The 21,627-nt window shown below is 41.9% G+C and overlaps 1 protein-coding gene across 1 annotated transcript; it reads left to right on the top strand.

Annotated features, from left to right (window-relative positions):
• The first annotated feature begins 600 nt into the window (after window positions 1-600).
• WDR47 (WD repeat domain 47) lies at window positions 601-20,918 on the top strand. Its single transcript, XM_052666970.1, has 15 exons — window positions 601-801; window positions 4,610-4,776; window positions 6,224-6,307; window positions 6,866-6,950; window positions 8,597-9,399; window positions 10,034-10,157; window positions 12,456-12,634; window positions 12,747-12,995; window positions 13,604-13,679; window positions 14,657-14,814; window positions 16,072-16,241; window positions 17,164-17,334; window positions 17,780-17,911; window positions 18,891-19,109; window positions 19,572-20,918. The coding sequence occupies exons 2-15, from the start codon at window positions 4,619-4,621 to the stop codon at window positions 19,712-19,714; spliced, it is 2,751 nt and encodes a 916-aa protein (XP_052522930.1). The 5' UTR covers window positions 601-801; window positions 4,610-4,618; the 3' UTR covers window positions 19,715-20,918.
• Window positions 20,919-21,627: the final 709 nt, after the last annotated feature.

Here is a 21,627-nt window from a genome sequence, read left to right as displayed (position 1 = left end):
GCTGCTGTCTTCTGAGAATTATGAAGATTCATTAAACTTAACTGAATGTTAAATCATATGGAAATGCATCTTTGCATCTCCTATACAGCATGTGTAAGTCTGACGTTTCATGAGGAACGCACATTTTTCCACCGATTCTGCCCTGGAGGGAACAGGCACCAGGCTGGGGAGCAGGGACAGGGTCCGCTCAGCGCCGTCACCCGGGACGCCAATTACCGACGGGCACTCGGCCACACGACATCCTCGGCGAAGACGAGGCGGGTCCCGCAGCCCTCAGACGAGCGCCGCAGGCCTCGGGGCGGACCGCTCCCAGGGACGCGCCTGGAGCCGCCGCGCTGGGCGGGGAACGCCGACGAGCCCGCACTCGCCGGCCCGGCAGCCGCAGCCGCCGCGGCTCCGCCGCCCGACCCCGCCCCGCCCCGCCCGCGATTCCCTCTGCGAGCGGCAGGGCCTCGCCGCCACCCGCCGCGGCCCGGGGGCGGTAGGGGGGTTCGCCCCGCCGCCGACAAAGCGCAGCCCCGCCCCGCCGCCGCCGACAGCCGCTCCCCGCCCCCGCGGCGACGCCCAGCCGGGCCGTCCCTTCTGGCTTCCACTCGGGCTGTGAGCAGGCACTCCGCCCCGGCGCGGGGAGGGTCCTGGACGCCGGGCGGCGAGCGCGAGGCCGGGCGGCGGCCGCAGTGCCGAGCGACAGCGAGACCCCGTCCGACCGAGCGCGGCCCCGGGCCCGCCCCGCAGCGAGGCCTGCCGCCATTTTCTCCTCACGCCCCGCGGCCGGCGCGCGGACGGGCCGCCGGGCCCCAGGTGAGCTCGGGGGGGACAGAGGACGGGAGCCGCGCGGCGGGGAAGTCGAGCCGGGCTGAGCTTTCTCCTCGGGGCCGCGCTGCGGGACGGGCGCTGCCCGGCGGTCCCCGAGCACGGCTGGGTGCGGGCCGGCCGCCTCCGCGGCCCGTTCCCACCGTACGGCCGCGCCGCACGGTGCCCGCCGCGCCTCCCTCGCGCCGGGGCGCGTCGACGCGGCGCCGCCCGGTTGCCGACGTCCCTTTGTTGCGGCTCCGCGGGGCGGGCGGCTTCTGTCGGCCTGGCGGCGCGGGCCCGGCGTGGTGCGAGCCGCGGGGAGCTCCGGGGCCGTTCTGCAATCCTGGCCGTTTGCCCCCGGCCCGGGCCACCTTTCGGGGAGCGGCCTCCCGGGCCCCGCACTGTGTGACTGCTGAGGGGCGTCCGCCTGGCGGCGCGTGTGGGGACGAATAAAGGCGATCTCGGAGCAGGTGCGCCGCAGCCAAAACGCGTTCGCTTGCTCTGTAAGCCGTTCGCGTTCTCCGTTGCGTTGTGTGGAAGCGCTGCGTGCCTGAACGCCACCCCCCGGCATTGGCTCTGCGCGGTGCTGAAATGCCCAGAAATACAAGGAAGAAGTACTGGAATTCCCAGCCAAGCTCTGTGAGGGCACGTTGCGTGCCGCTGGCCCATTTGGGAGGGATGAAGACAAAGGAGTAATGCTTGTTTGGAGTTTGACAACTCATTTGTATTTCACAACGTCAGACCCTGCTGCAATTGTCATGTGAGTGCAGATGCAATTACATTTTTCCTAAGAAGGGTAACTTAGAGACTATCCCAAACTCGCTTTCCAGTTCACAGGCGTTCTCCCAAAGTAGTGTACTTATGTGTCTGTTTACGTTCCTTAGAAAACAACGCGCTTGTGATGCCGTGGGGCAGTTGATGCAGTTGGTTTGTGCTTAGAATACGAGTAAGAGCAGAGCAAGAGTGAAAGCTCTCCCTGGGAAGCATAGAAGTAGATAGGTTACGTTCCAAAGAGCTCAGCTAAAGGGCATCTTGTGCGTTGGAAGCACAGAACAGGTGTGTCAGCTGGGTGGCAGGAGAGCTGGTTGGATTTTTCAGTTTTTCTTGATATTGGTTTATTTAGGAGATGGTTATGGGGACCTAGAAGGGCGACAGATGTTGGAATGGATTGCTATGAAAAGATGGGGTAAGAAAAAAAGGTAGTTTGTCAGCGGAGGACACTGAAATTTGCAGCTTTAATACTCCTTTATCATCAGTTATACCTCATGTTAATGCTGTGCTTTGGTTGTTCTTGGTATTAGTGCTAGAGCTGATCAGACTGTGACGCTGTGTTGCCATATGTGCTGGCAGAAAGCAGTGCTGGGGATGGACCAAAGATGCAGCTGAGCTCTAATCTCGAGTTTCCCTGATGTTTGATTTTCATTTATCATTATGTTCACATTGACTGTTAGAAAAACTGACTTACTTCAGTGTCATGTGTAAAACTATATATAGCTGTGATGTCATGATGGTGTTACAGCACTGCTGATTTTTTTGACAGCGTAATACAGGGGAGTCTGGGCTCATCAGTCTAAAAGAACTTTCTGTTAAGTGAAGAACCCTCTTCAGTAGGTTTACCATTCTTTTCTATCTGCGTGTCTGATGGCAATGTTGCTCTGACACCAAATGTGCGGTGTTTTCATAATCTTGCTGATTTATGAGCTTACTGGTGCGTTTCAAACTGTCTTTTGAGGATCAGCATCCAAGCTACATGTTTGAGTTTTCTTAGCAGGATGCCAGAGGTGCCATTATTCATTCCATGTGAAATGGTGGGGTGCTGGTCATCCTTTATCCAGTTTATGTGGGGAATATAAGTAAGGAAAAAGAACTTGAGTTTTAGAACCTATGGAAATAATTCAAGGTAATCTTGAAGGTCTGTATGGTGACTTCCTGCTTAGAGCAGACTCCAATGGATCCAGCAGCAAAGAAAGCTGGGGTGTGGATGTTCCTTGCTTCAAAGAGAGTATTACCCTGAACTGTGCAGGTGGTTTCTTGATGGTGAGGCTCAGTACAGGTTTGACTCAGCTTCACTTCGTTATTTGCCAAGGAAGCCATGTAAGTTGTTTCATGTAACCGCCAATGCGATAAAGCAAAGTAAAAGCTAAATGCAAATGTTTTAGATGAGGCTAGGAATGAAGATGTTAATGCTAAACTCCTGGTTAAATTTGTGTTTATTTCTTTTCCAGTCTGTAAGGATGGAATTGAGTTTTTTTTTTTTCTGGGACCAAAAATCCTGACCCGATTGCCAAAAGGAGAAATAAAAATGGTGCTAAAATGTCAGGAAAGAGCATTTCGCTAGAGGTGCTGGCTCTGGGTTTGTCTGCTGTCTGTCCATCTGTTTGCTTTCCTGCAGAAAGGTGCTCTGCAAGCCAGATCTTAATTTTTTTCCCTTGACTTCACAGCCAGGAGTGGGTGCGCAGTCCCTGGGTGTGTCTGCCCAGAGCCCATCCAAATTGCAGGTGACTGGGGTGACTGCAATGAGAGTCAAACCCAGCTGCTGTAAGAAGGCCATTTGTGTCTGGCACAGTCAGGTCTCTGGTGCTCCAGAATAAATTGTGCTGCTATCATCAAATGTGTTCCCAATCAGACACTCTGGTGAAAACCTCATTGGAAAAAAGTTGGCATGTGGTCATAAGGAGAATGAAGAGGAAAACTCTTTCTTTATGCCTATTTTTTTTTTCAATTGCTTGAAGTTCAGCAGCCTTGGTTTATCAGTTTCACTGGAGTATTTGTATCTTCTCATCTCTAGGGAGTAATTGGGGTATTGTGACTTTTTACTGTGGACGCTTTGCTCTGTGTGTTCATTTGTTCTTTTGATTGCTTTCATTCTACTTAGCTCATTTCTGGGGATACGGCTTCCTGCTGGGGGCTCATCACTGATACCAGCTTCTTGTTTTTGTATGTTCTCGTAATCCATTTAAGTCATTTTGCAGCTTTGCTCCTGCCAGCAGGTGTGGTTGTGCTGGTTCCACATGTCAGCAGTAGCGCCCCGTGCCTCCCAGGCGAGCAGGCAGGTGCTGTGCTGGTGCCTGGCCCTTCTGTGGTGCCAGGGGGCGGCTGGAGAGCTCCTCACAGCCTGGGCTGCTCCCAGGCACAAGCTGGTGGCAGAGCTGCCCCAGTGGCAGAGGGGAATGGTGATGAGGAGGGGCTGGGAGCGGCCGGTGGAGGCAGGTGAGTGAATGAGGGGCCCCAGCAGTCAGCGGCTGAACTGGGCTGTCTTGGATTTGCAGAGTGAGATTGTTCATGAAGCATGCAGGCAGAAATAGGTGTCCTTTTAGAGGGATAATAGAAAGCTTTGGTTAAACCTCCATTTATAGCTTCAAAAAAGGGCTGAGGTGTGAGCTTGCTGTGCTTTTTAGCGTGCTTCACTTTTTGTATGTGTTTCTAACAAATCTGATTTTAAGTTTATACGTAAGATGTCTAGATAGAACGTAGTAGCTGGGGAATTCATATGCCCTTTGAACTTCTCTGAAAGGCAAATAGTGAGGTGCAATTTCACATATAGTGCTTTTACTGCAGTGGGATTGGTGTCTTAGTAGACTGGTCTCTCTGGACCCTATCTATTCATAGAGGAGAAATGTAAAGGTGTGGAGTTAGTCTTATTGGAGGCCTTATAACCAACATCTTGAATAAAGAAAACTTGGAAGTTGATTTTTATTTTTGTAATGCTACAGTGTTCTGTCCTGTAAAGCGATGGAAGAAATCTGAGTAGTCAACAGTTGGTAAGCAAACAAAAAGATATTGATCATCACAGAAATTCTGTCTTTCCTTTCAGGCTGCCATCATGACGGCTGAAGAAACAGTGAATGTTAAAGAAGCTGAAATAATTAAACTGATACTAGATTTTCTGAACTCAAGGAAGCTTCATATCAGTATGCTGGCGCTTGAGAAAGAAAGCGGGGTCATTAATGGCCTGTTTTCAGATGACATGCTGTTCTTAAGGTAGGCCTTTCTCCTGTGCTTCAGTACCACGTGTATGAAAGGATGCTGTTGGACTATGATTCCATGGGCAGCTCCATGACACTAAGGGGGAGTTCTTATCTTGCTCTTCTGCTTCCTTATCCCAGTTGTGTGGTCCAGCTCTGTTCTGTGTTTCATCTCTGAAGTTATCAAATGAACAACTTAATGTAAATGAGTAAGCATCCACGTAGGCTCTAGAGTTAGGTTTGTTTGTTTGTTTTCTTGTTTATTCACATGTTCATTCATTTTGACTTAGTTATTTTCCTGGCATGCTAATGAATTTAAAGTGGGAAGGAGTCTTAACACGTGTCAGTGTCAGCAAGGGCTAAGTTGGGCAAAGCACCTGAGCAGGAGATGGGAGAGCAAGATCTTCTAGCAGCAGTGATCTGTTGTTATCTGCTTATTATGTCACGTGGAAATGAGCATGTCCTTGATTGGTTCCACATACAAATAAAATATTCTTACAGTCTACTGATCTGGGATGAGGTACCTGCGGTCATGGAGGCATGGAAGTTTGTGTCATTTACCATTAGTTGTACTGTCCTCTGAATTACTAAAAGCAGTTACTGTAGATGCATGTAATACTCCAGCATTGCGGTCTCCTATGACATGAAATATCATGTGGGTATTTAAATTATTTCATGTTTGCAGAAGGTTATTATCTGGTTATTCTTAATATGTAAATACATAAATTACTGAACAGATTTTCTCATGTAGCTTCTCTTCCAGTGAGATTACAGGTACTGGGATAAAATGGAAGAACTAAAGAGATTGGAATTAGTAGTAATACTTGTTTGTTTCATTCTTAGTTAATTCAGACTATGCAACTCATGAGGAATGCAGCCTTTCCTTCTAGAGCTGGACTTTTAGGGAGTATGGTGTGCATTGGGAGTTGAAGTAATCCACTTGTGCAACATAGCACACTATTCACATAGCATAGTTATTTCCAAGCTGTTGCTTTTATATTCTTAATATAGGTGCTCTGCACCCCTTTGTATAAGAATAGGTCCAACAGTATTTATACAGTTAAAATTAACATATTTTTAAGTCCCCTTCAATTCAGCAGTGTCTTCCTTGAGGAAATGTATTTAATTAAAATTTCTTACTTGAAGAATACTCAGTAAGAATTACAAGTGAAGCAGGAAACACAGGACCATTTAATCTTCATTGATATGTCTTCAGAAGCATCAGTGTTTGTACCCGCATGAATTTTTTTTTTTACACAATGCTGAGATTTGTGTCTTACCGTATCGGTCATTGTAACATATGTGCAAAGCATTAATTTTTTCAAACAGACTGATCAACTGTTCTACATTTAAATATCCAGCTGTCATTTAAGTGTATAGCTTTCTAAGCTGGTTGCTTACAAAGAAGGATAATGTGCTTGTCTGGTGAAATGAAAGCAGTGTCTTTGTTTTTCTCTTATTAGGCAGTTGATTCTTGATGGTCAGTGGGATGAGGTTCTTCAATTTATTCAGCCTCTCGAATGTATGGAAAAATTCGACAAGAAAAGGTAGAATAGAGTATATATGTCTCTGTGTATGAGTTACATTGTCCTTGGGAGTGGTTGTGAGAAATATAAGAAATTAAATATTCTTTATGGAAACAGTAGGTTTCAGTTTTTAACTGTTTTGTGTGTGTGTGTCTTGTATGCAGTTCCTGATTGCATGTGGGTGTGTTATTTATACTTGAAGTTAAAAAGCCTCGTGCACAGAGGATGTAATGGGCTTTTATTTGCTTTACATCTTCGGAATGCAGTGCTGCATCTTGAACTGTTCTTTTACATTTGGATGTGTTTTTAGTTAAGAAACAAGTGTGCTTGCTTTACTTTTTTTATCCCCTTATGACCCTTCAAATATTTTTAATGTGTTATTTTTGAAAGCAGTGATTGAAGAAGAACATGTCCTGCTAAAATTTTGTGGTTACAACTCTGTTAAACTTTGATCAGAGTTTCTTAACGCAGTCACTTCTATCCCTAAATCAAAAAATAGCTGTAAAATACTTTGCTTGTTTCTAAAAGAATATTGAACTACTGGGTCGAGATGGGTAATATTTCACTATTTGCCTGCAGATTTCGTTACATAATTATGAAGCAGAAGTTCTTGGAGGCCTTATGTGTAAACAATGCAATGTCAGCAGAAGACGAGCCTCAGCATGTAAGATCTGTCTTTGTTTGGGGAATTTTATATTGGCAAGAAACTTATTCACATGGTTTAATTAAAAGAAAAACCAATGCTCCCAGACTGAATACCCAAATTCTATCTATTACCAAATGGTTTCATAAATAATGGACAAACTAATTGGTGTCCTTTGGAAGCGAATGTGATCCTCAGGTCTCAAATAGAATTGTATATGCAAGGGTTGCTTGAAAAGTGGCAGTATAGATCAGTGACCGTATGTCATCTTCTGGTCTTGAAATTCACTTTAGGCCATTATGCTAAAGAACAGCACTTTGTTTTCAGGAGGGTTCTGAGGCAGGCCTGAAAATCAGGGAAATTTATTGTCACAGTCAGGTCTAAATGAGAGATGAAATTGATCTTAACCTTCTTTTCTGTTGCTTTTAAAGAGGAAAAGATGCTGTTGTTTCTTTGATGGCAACAGATGCAGTCACAAAGGACTGACTGAATTAAATAAGCAAACAGAAGGAGCTGTAACTTAGATTTTCATATGGAGACCTGAATGGCAAATTCAAGTGACAGAAAAGGCCTGCTGTCTGTGGACTTAATCAGAGTTTCTCGTTTGTGATACAGTAGTAGTAATTTTCTAACACAAAGATTATCAAATGGAAAAAAAAAAATATGAAGGATTCCAGTAATTCTCAGACAACTGATTTTGTTTTGAGAACTGAGTTAACTTGAATTCTCTCTCATTACATATACTATAGAGTCTTTTCTTAGCAGTGTAGACAAAGCTTGAAGTGCTGTAAAGGGATCACACACTTCTGTAATCAGTCTGTCTGTACACAGTTATTAGATAATGGTATAGGAGAAGATGGTCAAATCCATTTCTTATTTTTGTGCTGAATGTTACCAGATGTGGAAGCATTTGTGGGTGAAAGGCTTGTACGTTGAGAATGTGCTAGGGAACAGAGGTAGGATGTTACTGATTTTGTTTTTATTTTTTAAAGAATCTTTTAAACTAAAGATACTGAGTTAGGTGTATTTAACATGTTTTTCTGACTTTTATTTTCAGCAAGCTTTCTATTAAAAGCCATGTAGTCATAGGTGTTATCTGTGGAGGTTAACTTTTTTAACTTCTTTTTTAACTCTTTTTAACTTCTTTTAATGCTTTCCTGATTGGAAAACAGAAAACATTAATATAAAAGACAAATGAAATTTGCTAATAACTGGAAACTAGAGAAATATGCCACTTCTTATAATTATGCTGATAGCTTTCCATAAGCTTGGGGGGGAAAATATATGTATATAGAGTTGGCCCTAAGAATGGAAGTAACGTTCTGTTCTACAATAGAATTGAAGCTGTTTAGCTGCAGATGTGAAGTTTTAAGCATGCAAAATCTGTGGTGATGTGAAAGTTCCATAGGTCTGTAGAAAGTAAGAGCAGGAATGGGGCAGAAGGTGGAGATTTCAGGAAGTATAAACATCCAGGAATTTGACTCTGTAAGTGCATTTGCATCAGCAATTTTGGACTTAAAACAGCGTGTGCTATTTTGGTTAAATAGAAACAGTAATATTAATAAAGGAATGGTAGTGGAAAAATCCTGCCACTGTACATTCTTCTTCTGCTAACTATAGAAACACGCGTACTATGAGCTACTCTGCTGATTTGAATATTTCTGTAGCTGGAATTCACCATGCGAGAGGCTGTGCAGTGCCTACATGCGTTAGAAGAATACTGCCCCTCTAAGGAAGACTACAGCAAACTCTGCTTGCTGCTCACGTTGCCTCGCTTGACCAACCATGCAGAATTCAAAGACTGGAATCCCAGCACGGCTCGGGTGCACTGCTTTGAAGAAGCTTGTGTCATGGTGGCAGAGTTCATTCCCGCTGATAGGAAACTGAGCGAGGCTGGTTTCAAAGCAAGTAACAATCGTTTATTTCAGCTTGTAATGAAGGGGTTGCTTTATGAATGTTGTGTGGAGTTCTGTCAGAGTAAAGCAACAGGAGAAGAAATTACAGAAAGTGAAGTATTGCTGGGCATCGATCTCTTGTGTGGTAATGGGTGTGATGATTTGGACCTTAGCTTGTTATCGTGGCTACAGAACCTGCCAGCTACTGTTTTTTCCTGTGCTTTTGAACAGAAGATGCTTAATATTCATGTTGATAAACTCCTCAAGCCTACAAAAGCTGCGTATGCTGATCTTTTGACACCTCTTATTAGCAAACTTTCTCCATACCCATCCTCCCCAATGAGGCGGCCTCAGTCAGCCGATGCTTACATGACCCGCTCCTTAAACCCCGCCTTAGACGGGCTGTCCTGTGGGTTAACAAATCATGAGAAGCGTGTCACAGACCTCGGGACCAAAACTTCTCCCATGTCGCACTCCTTTGCTAATTTCCATTACCCTGGAGTACAGAATCTCAGCCGAAGTCTTATGTTGGAGAACACCGAGTGTCACAGCATTTTTGAGGAGTCACCTGAGCGGTAAGTGCAACTGCAGTTTTTTGCTTAGGTTAAAATTACACGTGTCGTATTTCTGGATGTCAGTGCAATGTTGAAACTTACCTTGGTTGTTTAGTGGCTGGTTAAGTAAAACTCAGTGGACAAGGGTTTTTATTCCCCGTGCGTTTATGATTAAAATCAGATTTTCGTATTTGCTTGTGAGCCTTCTGGGTTCAGGCAGGATTTTCTTGAAGTTTAGGTGTAAGAAAATGGAAATTATAGCTTATATAGTTCATATTTGTATATAAATCCAAATTTATGTTCTGATTATGTAATAGAGGTTGTGTTATTAATTTGAATTTTTTCCTCACCGATAAATATATGCTGTTTGTGAGATGGCTGTAACTCCATCTTTGTTACTCTCAGTGTCTGTAAACTTGGGTCACGATACTGCAAATAACTAAATATGCTCAGTGTTTCTCTTGAAAAGAGTTATTGCCATTTCTGAACGATCTGGTTTAATGTTTGATTTTACCATCCTCTTCGTAGCTGCAGTTTGTAGATTGCTTAACTCCTATAGCTTTTACTCTAGAATGTTACTTCTCTCTTCTTACCAGTGGACTTTCTGCTCATATCTTTTCTCAATTACACTTCTTTTTCATGTTGCTCTGAGAAGTGATACTCCTGTGGAGCCACAGCATCCCATTGGCAGCGAGGCATTGTCCCAGAGTTTAGTTCTAGAGAATGAGCCAGTCACTGGAGCACAGAGTCAGGGATCGGCCAAACAAGACAAAAATGAGGTACTGGCTGTTCTGAAACATAATAATATGAAAAATAATGAAGCCTTTGGAGCTGTGTTCTGATATGTTCATAATTTGCTTTTTGTGTTGAGAACTTCACGCATGACAGTAAATTGTTTTCAGTCTTGGTGGCTTTTTAATGAGATGTTAAAAAATTAAATTACAATATTGCATTTTATATAAGACACTTCTTTTTTCACTGTAAAATGTTCTGCTGTCAGTTAAGTCTGTAGCGCCCCCAGTGAACGTGCATTGTCACCTTAGTGTTGCTAAACTATTGCATGTAACTTAAATTTTGCAGAGCTCTAAATCAGCAATGTTAGATTAAACAGTGCTTAAGAATCCTTTTAGTGTTTTAGCCTGCAATCTAGAGGGTAGCATGCACTGTTAGTGTTACTGTCAACTTTCAGGGGCCATTGTATGTAATTAGTCTAGAGCACAGATAACGAATATCAAATCTCTGCTAAACGTATCTTTGCTGTCCAGAATCCAGTAGCATAACCTTTTTATTTAAAAAAAACAAAAGAGTTTGAAAGCTTTGGGCCTTGACTTTTTTCCTGTCCTGTAATGGCAATATGGGGAAGGTGAAATAGCAGTTTAGTAGGAAGGGATGAACAGTTACCCATTCTTTTTGCTTTCCGCCATTCTAAATATCTGCCTCTGAGTTCAGTAACAATGTATTCTTACCTGAATATTTGTACTAAGTGTTTGAGTGAAGAAATAACATCCAGTTGTTTGTTTGGTTTGCAGACTCCAGTTTGATTTTCTTAAGTAAACTTTTGACATCTCTACGGTACTGAAAACCAGTCCAGTCTTAACAGGACTAGTTTAGTGTAGACTCTGAGTGATTGAGTGGGGCAATGGGGCTGTGAGGGGATTAACAGAATCCTCTAAATGTGAGGACTTGGCTCCACTCAAGGACTTTGCTGAGTAACCTCTTTGCTGCAGTGACATGATTTATGTGGGCTGGGAATAAGGAAAGGGAAAGAGGAAAGAGCTTAGCTAGGCACATGGCAGAGTAGTCCTCAAAAGTCAAAAGGCCATGGCAGAGTTTATGGGGGAGAATGAAGGCAGGAGATGTAACTGTAGGTGAAGATGTTGGCTGGACTGTTATACACAAGTGAAAAACAAAGTAATATTCAGTCCAGTGTCTTCATGTTTGGTTTTGTTTGTGTTACTGCTGTGTGTTTATCTGTGTGAATGAGAAATTCTTTCATGTCTCCTTAGTTCTTATTTGTGTTGTTCTTGGAAAGATTGATTTTAAAAGCCAGGTTTTATACTACAGAGCGTCTGAACAACATGTTTAGGTTTTGGATTCTATATCATTGTCACTCAGACTAAAGGACCCAGGATTGCAGCAAATAAGTACTAGTTATGAAAAAAAAATATGCTCCAGGGTATGCCTGTTGTTTGTAAGGATGCTAACTCGGCAAGTTGGAAATGGGCCATGTATTTGAAATAGTTGGAATGCTTCTTAAGCTTTCAAAGATAATTTCCAAGTTCTCATCTTGAGGAAACCTAACAAGTATGAAGAACTTTTTTACCTACTGCTACTACTACATTTTTTTTTTCTTTCAGTTGGTAAAAATATTGTTTTATTTTTCAGAAAATGCACGTCATTGTTAATACTTAGATCTTGGACTGAAGTGCTTTTGGCTTTGTGTGTTTCACTGTTCTTTTTGAACTTGTTCTCAGCTGTTTTTGATGGTGACATTCAGAGCTAGCAACAGAGGCAGGGAGTGCAGAAAGCAGGAAGTCCTTGGGAGCTAGTGGCAGGGAGTGAGTGCAGAAGGCAGGGAGTAGTGAGGGAAGCTGAAGAGACTACATAAATGTGAAGAGACAGTGTAAAAGGAAGCTGAAGTATTTGTTTTGCCTAGAGGTGCTACATCCTATTTTTTAATGTTGATCGCTGGGAGATAGGAATCTGTTCTGCAGACTGATTGCAGAGAGGTATCAACAGAGCAGAAAATACTGAAATTATATTGAAAATATGAATTGGAATTTGGAACGTAGCTTGTTTAGTGGTTTTTCTTTTATTTTCACCTTTTGATGACCTGTTTGTTTTGATGTTAATTACTACTTTGGAGGTAGCAGTCTTGTCCTAAAATAAGCACGAAGGCAGCACTCCAATACTAACAGCACAGTATGGCAGGGATTTCCTTTTTTAGTAAGGAAATTGTATTTAGTTTTAGGGAAAATGAAAGTGCTGCTGACCTTTTGATGCCTGTAATGAACTAGTGAACAGGAGAGTGAGTATTTAGCTTAAATTCTGCAAGTAACTATTCTTATTTTTCTAAGCTTCGTGATTCAACGGAGCAGTTTCAAGAATACTACAGACAAAGGCTACGTTACCAGCAGCACTTAGAACAAAAAGAGCAACAGCGGCAGTTGTATCAGCAGATGTTGCTGGAAGGTGGTGTGAATCAAGAAGATGGACCTGACCAGCAACAGAATCTTACTGAGCAGTTTCTTAACAGGTTGGGGATATCTGTTACTCTTCTCCTTTTCTCTCTAGCCACTTGCATAACTGCAAGTTCGCATGTTAACCTAGTTTTGTTTTCTCTTTTTTTGTTGTTGTGTTTTAACTAGGTCTATCCAGAAGCTAGGAGAATTAAATATAGGTATGGACAGTCTTGGAAATGATGTGCAAACACTTAGCCAGCAATGCAATGGGAGCAAAGGGAATGCATCTACCAGTCTAGCAAGTAACGTTACATCAGATGCTGCTCAGAGGATGCCGACAGATGGCCAAAGTGTTAACACAAGCACTCCTCGAAAGCATGGATCAGCTAATCAGATACCCTTTCCTGAAGAGTCACCTGTGCAGGGGAATCAAATGTAAGTTATTTGATACCTGCTTAAGACTGGAAATTCCCTTCTCTTAGCACTGTGGAAATTGCAGTTTGTATCTACTTATCAATACCAAACAGATTTGTTGTTTGAGTTGGGAGTATACGGTTCGTGACCTATTGTCTAGGTATTTTTATACGAATTTTAAAATAAATTCTTGACTTAGGAGAAATGATGGTTATTTGTGATGGCTTCTATTTCATGTTTTTTATTTCAGACCTCTTATTCCATATTATTTGTGTAATTAACATTTATTTTGTAATTCTACTAAGCTTCTGAAATACAAAACAAATGGGGTAGCTCCTGGATTTTCTGTGTAAAATAAATGCTAACCTAGAAGCAGAAACTATTTTGCCATGTATGTGTTGTGTGTGATATAGCATGAAAGAAAATATTTTTATTTCTTTAATTTTTGGCTTGTTTGATGCCTGAGCTGTCCAAAAAATGACAATCTCTTGTAAAAATAGTATTTTAATGATAAGGAGTTAGACATGTGACTGCAGCTTTAGTCCAGAAATGCTTACAAACAAACAAATCTCCTTTTTTTTTTTTTTTCTTTCTGTTGTGCATTTCAACTCTTAATCAAATCAAAACAGTGTGTCAGAACATGCTGTCGCTCAGCCACAGTTGGAGGACTCTTCAGGGAATCTAAATAGGACAAGAGGTGATGAGGTGAGTTTTCTTACCCTGTTGTACAGTGTGTGATTTCGCAAGATTCAGTGCTTGATCCTATGTGACGTTCTCTCATTGTTAATAGATGGTTAGACTGAATGTAATACTTAGTGTCACAGAGCAATTGAGGGTGGATGGGACTTTTGAAAAACAAGTCCACAACAGCTGCTCAGCGGAAGTTCAGTGGCAGTAGATTGCTCAGGGGCCAGTTCAAGTGGGATTTTATGTATTGAAAAGGATTAAGACTCTACAGCCTCTGTAGGCAGCCTGTTTCCATGCTTGACTACTCTGTGTGTTCTGTTTAAAACAACAGACATAGTTAAATGTAACTTGCTGTATTTCTATTTGTGCTTATTGCCTCTTGTCCTGTGCTGAGTACCACTGCTCTGTCTTCTTTACTTCTCCTGTCAGGTTTTTATACTCATTGATTAAATCCACTGACCCCAGCCTCCTTCAAGCCCTTCTCTTCTGGAACAGTCCCAACCCCCTCAGTCTCTCTTTGCACAAGGAAAGCTCCACTCCCTTGGTCATCTTAGTGGAGCCAAGCACTGGTCATGGTACTCTAGATGTCAAATGTGAAAGTATGGCACAAGTAGTTCTGAGCAGCAGCTCAATTGGTAGCTTTGCTCCCCTTACGAGTTTCACCTGGATTAGATGTGTATTTGTAGAAATAAATTGTAATAGCAGACTTAGGAGTTGGTTGTTAAGGAAGGTAGTTGTTGGTGTCCTGCGGGGAGGATGAGAAATGTTAATCTAACGTCAGCTTAGGAGTGAATTGTAGTAATGAATTTTCTGAAGAATGTCATTCAGTGACCAGGAATAAACATTGTTTTTCCAAATTCTGAATTTAGTCTGGTCCTCTGCTTTCTAATACATTTTTCAGAGTAACTTATAACCATTATTTCAACAATCAAGCCTACTTTCCAACATCTGGTTTTGCTTTAAGACCCTAATTTGAGTGTCATCATTCTATGTAGGATGACAAATCAAAAAAGCAGTTCATTTGCATTAATACTCTAGAAGACACACAAGCTGTCAGAGCTGTTGCCTTTCATCCCAGTGGGAGTTTATATGCTGTTGGCTCCAACTCTAAAACCTTGCGAGTGTGTGCCTACCCAGAGGTAATTGACCCAAGGTAAGAAAGATTGTAACTTTATTTTCCTGTGTGATAGTATTTCTTTCTCCAGTAGCTACTGATACCTGTATGTTTCATTCCTTTATTTTGCTGTTGTAAGTAGTGCAATCGTCATTACAATCTTGAACTGCCAAACCAAAACAATCTGAAGTATTTATATGTTTGTGGACAAGTTTTTGCTCTTCCATTACATGCTAGATACATTGCTGTGCAACAACATTTCCTTATAAAAGTGTTATTTTGCTTTAGTGGGTGGGCCCTGGAAATAAATACTGACATCTCAATCATCATCTCCTTGCTTCTGCTCCAATAACATGATTTTCTTGGAGCAGAGGGGAAGCACAGGTAGGACAGGCAATTCACTATCATTAGTGATTAGTCTCTCCTCACACAAGTTACTGTTCTAAATGTTGGGAAAGATTAGATTGACTCTGCAGCATTGGTCTCTTGTGAGAAGTGCATGCATCTGTTCTGACAAGAGACATAATGTGTATGGGCATCAAAGAAATGCAGAGACTTTATTCATTTGAACGTGTACTTGTGCATCTTAACTGGTCTTTTGCTTTGCTCAGTCTGCCAAAAACTTTCCATCGTGGGATTTTCAAGTCAGCAAAGAAATGTTTTGAAACACAATCTTTGTAACAGTCTGACTCCAGACAGACAATGGTTGGTTTTTGCAAAAAATCTATTTCTGTGAATGCAAACTGAGTGGTCCTGGTTTTGTTTTGTTGTTTTTTTTTCCTCTGTTCTGTTCTTATCAGGTGTCAACAGTATGTTTTTCAAATTCCTCAGTTGTGATTAAATTTGCTGAGTTTCTGTTGTTGATGTTACTGCAGTGAATGTTGATGTTGGATACAGCAATACTGTATATTAAGCACTGGACTATTTCCTGCTAGAGGAGCAGGAATTCCTCAGTTGAAAGAGAGGGAATGTACTTAAATTGGACTGTTTTTTTTACTTCTGCTGTGTGTAAAGCTCATCTAGTTTCTTCCCTTTGAATATATGGTGTGTATATTACACACGCACACACACATATATATATATATATATATATATATATATAGGTGCTAGAAAGGCTGGTTTCTTTTTTTTTTTTTTTCTTACTACTTTTCTTTTAATGGACAAAGAAGATTCTTAAAGCAACTTTCTTTTGCTTCTTTCTCAAGCAGGGTTAACATGTAGGAAGCAGTTTATTTACAGAGCACATAATTTTCCTTACAAATAAAAAGAAAACACTTCTTTTTTGCTGTCTTTCAGTGCTTATAATACTCCTAAGCAACCAGTAGTTCGCTTCAAAAGGAATAAGCATCATAAAGGATCGATCTACTGTGTGGCCTGGAGTCCCTGTGGACAGTTGCTGGCTACTGGTTCTAATGATAAATATGTGAAAGTACTGCCTTTTAATGCTGAAACATGCAATGCAACAGGTAGAGTGTGTGTGTGTGTGCTAATTTTAGATTATTCATCCACTACTGAAGACCATTTAAATTATTTAGGTTATGTAGTTGAGTTCTGCTGTAATTTCTCTAATACGTGAATGAATGTAGTCCCTTTTTCTATCTATCGTCACTGTGTTCTTTGTTAAGAAAATGGACACTGAGGCTGTTGTTTAGGGAGTATCTTTGGGTTTTATTTTAGTTTGGATGTTTGGGTTGGTTTTATTTTTTTGTTTGTTTGCTTTCATTTTGTCTTTGATCTGGAGATTCTGTGGCATTGTGCTGCCATCTGAAATTTGTTTTCAAATACTGGTAAATAGCTGAATGTTCTTACCAGCTCCAGTCTGTAAGAATTGCCAGTAGAAGTTTATTTCCAAATTGAGTTATCTTTTCCTCGCCTACTTCTGTTGTCATCTCTTTCTCTGTAGAAATCTGGTATTTCTTTTACACAAATACTTTCTTTGCCTTGCCCTTACAGCCATTATTCTGACTATGGCTGTATTTTATTTTGAACTCAGGCTGACTTGTCTTGTTGGATTTTAGTTGTCCTTTCCTCCTGGCAGAGAAAACCTTTTTGTATTTGTGTTACTTCACCACAATTCACAAAAAGAAATAATTGTACTATGTAAACCTTGCCTGGAATCACCTGTGGAGACGATCTCTGTATATTTTTTTGCTATACGTTAGGAATGGTAGGAATCTCAAGCAACACCCAATGAAAATAGCATTAGTGAGGGTTTTACTTGAGCTTAGTATTTATAGTTCTATTGAAAGTATACGTTTATCATAGATGATATGCTGCCATTGCCTGAAGTAACTTGTGTTGTCACTATAACTGCTTTAAAGATTGCAGCACTGACTGCTAAACCGAATATGCCTCATATTCTTTTTGTTATTGCTTTTGTTATGGCAGGTCCAGATTTGGAGTTCAGCATGCATGATGGGACAATCAGAGATCTTGCTTTTATGGAAGGACCAGAAAGTGGTGGTGCTATCTTAATAAGTGCTGGAGCAGGGGACTGTAATATATATACAACAGACTGTCAGAGGGGGCAAGGTCTGCATGCTTTAAGTGGTCACACAGGTAAGCTGTTACTTCCATATTGCATTTCAAAAGTCTGTATTAGATTCATGTAGCAATTGTTTTTGAAATGTCATCTCTGAGTTTTCCTTTGAGCAAGAATTCAATTATCCCTAGACTGCTCTGGTGATAGTGGGGAAGGGTGGTTGTTTTTGTGTTTCAGATATTTTTGTTTGACAGTTCTTTTTGTTGGTTTCTTTGTGTCTGATTGGTTTGTTGGGTTTTGGTTTTTGGTTTTTTTTTTTTTTTCTTTAAATATCCTGTTAACTTGTTGGCAGAAGTGCATACTTTGTTGCAGAAAAGGTGCAGTGCTCAGTATTCCTTTATACTATTATTTCAGAACCTGCAGCTGTTCTTCAGGATCATTTAATCTCTGAATGCAAAAATATAATCGGAAATGTAACATTTCATTGTTTGATTAATTATGCTGAATCCTTTTTTTCCACAGGTCATATTTTAGCACTTTATACATGGAGTGGCTGGATGATAGCATCTGGATCCCAAGACAAGACTGTAAGATTCTGGGATCTGAGAGTACCAAGTTGTGTTCGTGTTGTGGGAACAACGTTTCATGGAACAGGCAAGACTGGCTTCCACACCTTTGCTCATTCTTGCATTAAAACAGAGGTCTTAATAGAAAGCATGAGGGTGTAGTTTGTTTCTTTCCTTAAAAATAAACAAATACTTGAAACATTGGTGGCTACTTTGCCTTGTGAAATTCAAACATGTCTCTGAAGTACTTCAGAATAACACAAGACACATGAGCTGTTTCGGGGAAAAAAAAAAAAAAAGTAAGCTAGCATTCTATACTTCTGCGTAGAACCATTGAGTATCTTGAGTGGAACACACCTACAAGATCAAGCTCAAATCCTGGCTGCAGTGGGACCACCCAGAACTCAAACCCTATGATTGAGAGCGTTGTCCCAGCCACTCTTAAACTCCAGCAACTTGGAGCTGTGACTACTGCACTGGGCAGCCTGTTTGATGCCCGCCACCTGCTGGTGCCAGAACTCTTCTTTGATCCCAACCTACTCTCCTTTGATGCAACTCCACATTGTTCCCTTCATTTCTGTTGCTGTCACAGAGGGCAGAGAATAGCACTGCCCCTCTACTCCCTGTGAGAGCTGCAGCTGCTGGGAGGCCTCCCCTCAGCCTTTGCTCTGGGTGAGCAAACCCTAGACCTATCTCAGCTGCTCTCATATGTCTTGTCCTCCAGACCTGGATTCCCCACATTTGTAGCCCTCCTTTGGATGCTCTCTAATAGTTGTGTGTCTGTATGTCATGGTGTCAAATCCTGCACACAGGTGGCCACCAGTAATGGGTGATGTAATGGGAATGTGTTTGTAGTAATGATAGAAACCGTACCCAGGAGAAGCTCCTTTGCAACTGCAAAAGAGGGAGAGAAACCAGGAGTTTTCCAAAGTTGCAAACCCAGTAATGCCTGGCCAGACGCACCAATTCTGTCAGTGATCACTGTCATGATCCTGGCTGGCTACAAGTGATAACATTCCCATTTTGTCATTTGCTTAAATACAATGGCTTGTATTTTTCTCCTGTAGGAAGTGCTGTAGCCTCAGTAGCTGTTGATCCTAGCGGTCGTCTCCTGGCTACAGGACAAGAGGACTCCAGCTGCATGTTGTATGATATTCGAGGAGGGCGAATGGTCCAAAGCTATCATCCTCATGCAAGTGATGTTCGTTCTGTGCGCTTCTCTCCAGGGGCTCACTACTTGCTCACAGGATCTTATGATATGAAAATAAAGGTGACAGACTTGCAAGGTAACATACAAAAGATGCTAGGTTAATTTTCAGTTTGTTTTTGTTACAGAGGTCGAATCAAAGATAATGTTTTGGTTTGAAAGAAAAGAATAGAATTTCATGTGTTTGAAATGTCATCATGTTGGTGAGGGGTAAGGAGCTGATAACGGTAAAAACTATTGAATCCTATTGCTTGAAGAGTTGGCCTTTGCTTTTGCACAGCATTTAACGAATTTGCCCTTTAAAAAGAAAAACATAAGTATTTTCATAATTACTGTGAAGAGTTTAGATGTACTTTACACCTTTTCCTAACACCTTTCCCCAGACTGTTCAGTTGCATGTGGGGTGTGTGTTTGTGTTTCTCTGTGTTGAAAGGTCCAGTATGCTTCATAAGGTGAAATGCACCTGTAAGTTTTATTAAATCATAAAGAGCTAGAATATAAAGTGATGAGATAACTGATGATGTCTGTTCCTCTACTGTAGGAGACCTCACAAAGCAGCTTCCTCTTATGGTGGTAGGAGAGCACAAGGACAAAGTTATTCAATGCAGATGGCATACACAAGATCTTTCCTTCTTGTCATCGTCAGCAGACAGAACTGTAACCCTTTGGACCTACAACGGCTAGAGTGCAACTAAAGGCAACCTATGCAGCTAAAGCACAGAGACCTGAGACTACAGAACTGTAAAAACCAAGTAATAAGAATTAGGCATTCAGAGAGCAGCAGTTGAGTAGGAGAGTATGTTGAAAGGAGACACTTGTCACAGATTTTTCTGGTTTCTAGGAGGTCTTGGTGTTTTTAGTATATTCTTTTGCAGTGCTTTCAGTCTTCCATGTGAACTCATGCTGCTGTGACCTATTGTAGTCTTGTTGCCAAAGTTTGAGAAGAACTTTCATTGTCAGTGTGCACTCTAAGTAACATGAATGATGTGTTTACAGTTTGGTATTAATTGCATTCCTTGGTTTTTGCCTCAATGAAAATTTTTATAGAGGAACTTCAATTGATCAACACTTCCAGTCAGTATCAAAGTAGTTCCATGTACACATAAGATATTCCACTGTTTTTTCAGATTTATTATATTCATCACTTCTTATCAAAAGGTCAGACTTTTTAACATCAACTTTTTTAGTAATGAACTCTGAACTTCAAAGGTGATTAGGTGGTAACCACATCTTGATTATGGTCTTTTGTCTTCATCTAGAGGGGGAAATGTTGCTCTCATTACTACATGACATTGTTTTCAACAAGCTGACATGTTGGAGAGGGGGAAACAGTAACATAGTGAATTTGTTTTTGTAGAAACATAAAATATTTTGCTTTCTGAATGCAACAGAATACCTCTGTGTATAATGTACTGTAGAAGAGAGTGGATTGGCAGCAGTTGTCACAGTGAACTTAATGGCTATCAGTTCTCAAAGTAAAAGGGATACCATTAACACTATAATAGAAACCAGCATGGCTTAAAATGCTATGTCTGCATGATAATTTAAGAATTAAGTAATTTAAATTCCCAGTTCAGAAGCTTATCTGAATTTTATTTCTTGCACTGTTTATGTATGGGAAATTAGTTTTTTTTATTTCTACAGAACTTTAGATTCGAATGTTTATGTATTATTTTTTCATATTGTACAGTTCCTTTTACTTTTTAAATTTGAACCTTAAGCATTAGGTTATTTATTTGAACTGCAGCTAAGTTTTGGATTCTCTTGGTTACTAAATTAAACGTGCACTGTAGCAAAGCATTTTTAACTATCGTATAAAAGTGGAAAGGTAAATATAGAAGTGTATCTGTGCTATAATCTCAATAAAGACCTCCAACACCTGCAGCTACCTTATCTGCTTGAGCTTCTTATGTAATGCCTCAGTGCTACTCAAACTATTGGGCAAGAGCTGGTGCACGCTTAGAATTTGGTCTTTGTACTGTTTCAGAGAACCACTGACTGTAGTGGGGTAAGTAGTAACAGACTAGAGCTGTGAATTTGACACAGAAGGAGGAGCTGATGCTGCTTTGGAGGAGCGCTCGCAGCTACCAGCTTCTTCACTCCTAAGCTAGCTGTGTGAGATACAGCTTGTGCTGTTAGAGACTGCCCAATTACACATCACTTCGTGTCCCGGATGTCGTGGGAGTCTGCGTTGTCCGTGTGCCTCGTGCTCGTATTTACTGCAAAGCGCCCGGGCTGTGTGAGTTGGGAGCAGAAGGGGGATCTTATATCTTATTTACGAAAGACTGAACCAGTAGGCTGAGCGTGGGGAAGGGAGACGGTAAGCTGGAGTAACAGCAGGGTAAGAATTGCCGCGTCATCTCTCGCAGCGGTGTACGGTTCCGCGCACTCGCTGTTCGGCTTCCGCACGTGCCGGGCAGAGCTGCCGGCTGCCTGCCGCCTTGCTGCGGCTCCGCTTCGGTTTCGCCCTGCGGCTGGTTTTCCCGCCTTTCGCCACGCTCCTGCCGCCGTGCGGTGCGCGCGTGCAGCCGCCCCTGAGGTGACCGACGGCGCGCGGCCCCCCCCCCCGCCTCGCCCGCTCTCTGCGCCCTGAGGGG

This window comes from Tympanuchus pallidicinctus, unplaced genomic scaffold (genome assembly GCF_026119805.1).
Source record: "Tympanuchus pallidicinctus isolate F22 unplaced genomic scaffold, pur_lepc_1.0 scaffold7, whole genome shotgun sequence".
NCBI lineage: Eukaryota > Metazoa > Chordata > Aves > Galliformes > Phasianidae > Tympanuchus > Tympanuchus pallidicinctus.
Note: the sequence above shows the minus strand (reverse complement) of the source record. Positions and strands in the feature narration are given on the sequence as shown.

Coding starts and splice junctions, on each gene's coding strand:
- WDR47 (XM_052666970.1), top strand. CDS start 4,619: ATGACGGCTGAAGAAACAGTGAATGTTAAAGAAGCTGAAATAATTAAA. Junction 12,635..12,746: donor ACTGAGCAGTTTCTTAACAG/GTTGGGGATATC, acceptor TGTTTTAACTAG/GTCTATCCAGAAGCTAGGAG. Junction 17,912..18,890: donor AACAACGTTTCATGGAACAG/GCAAGACTGGCT, acceptor TTTCTCCTGTAG/GAAGTGCTGTAGCCTCAGTA.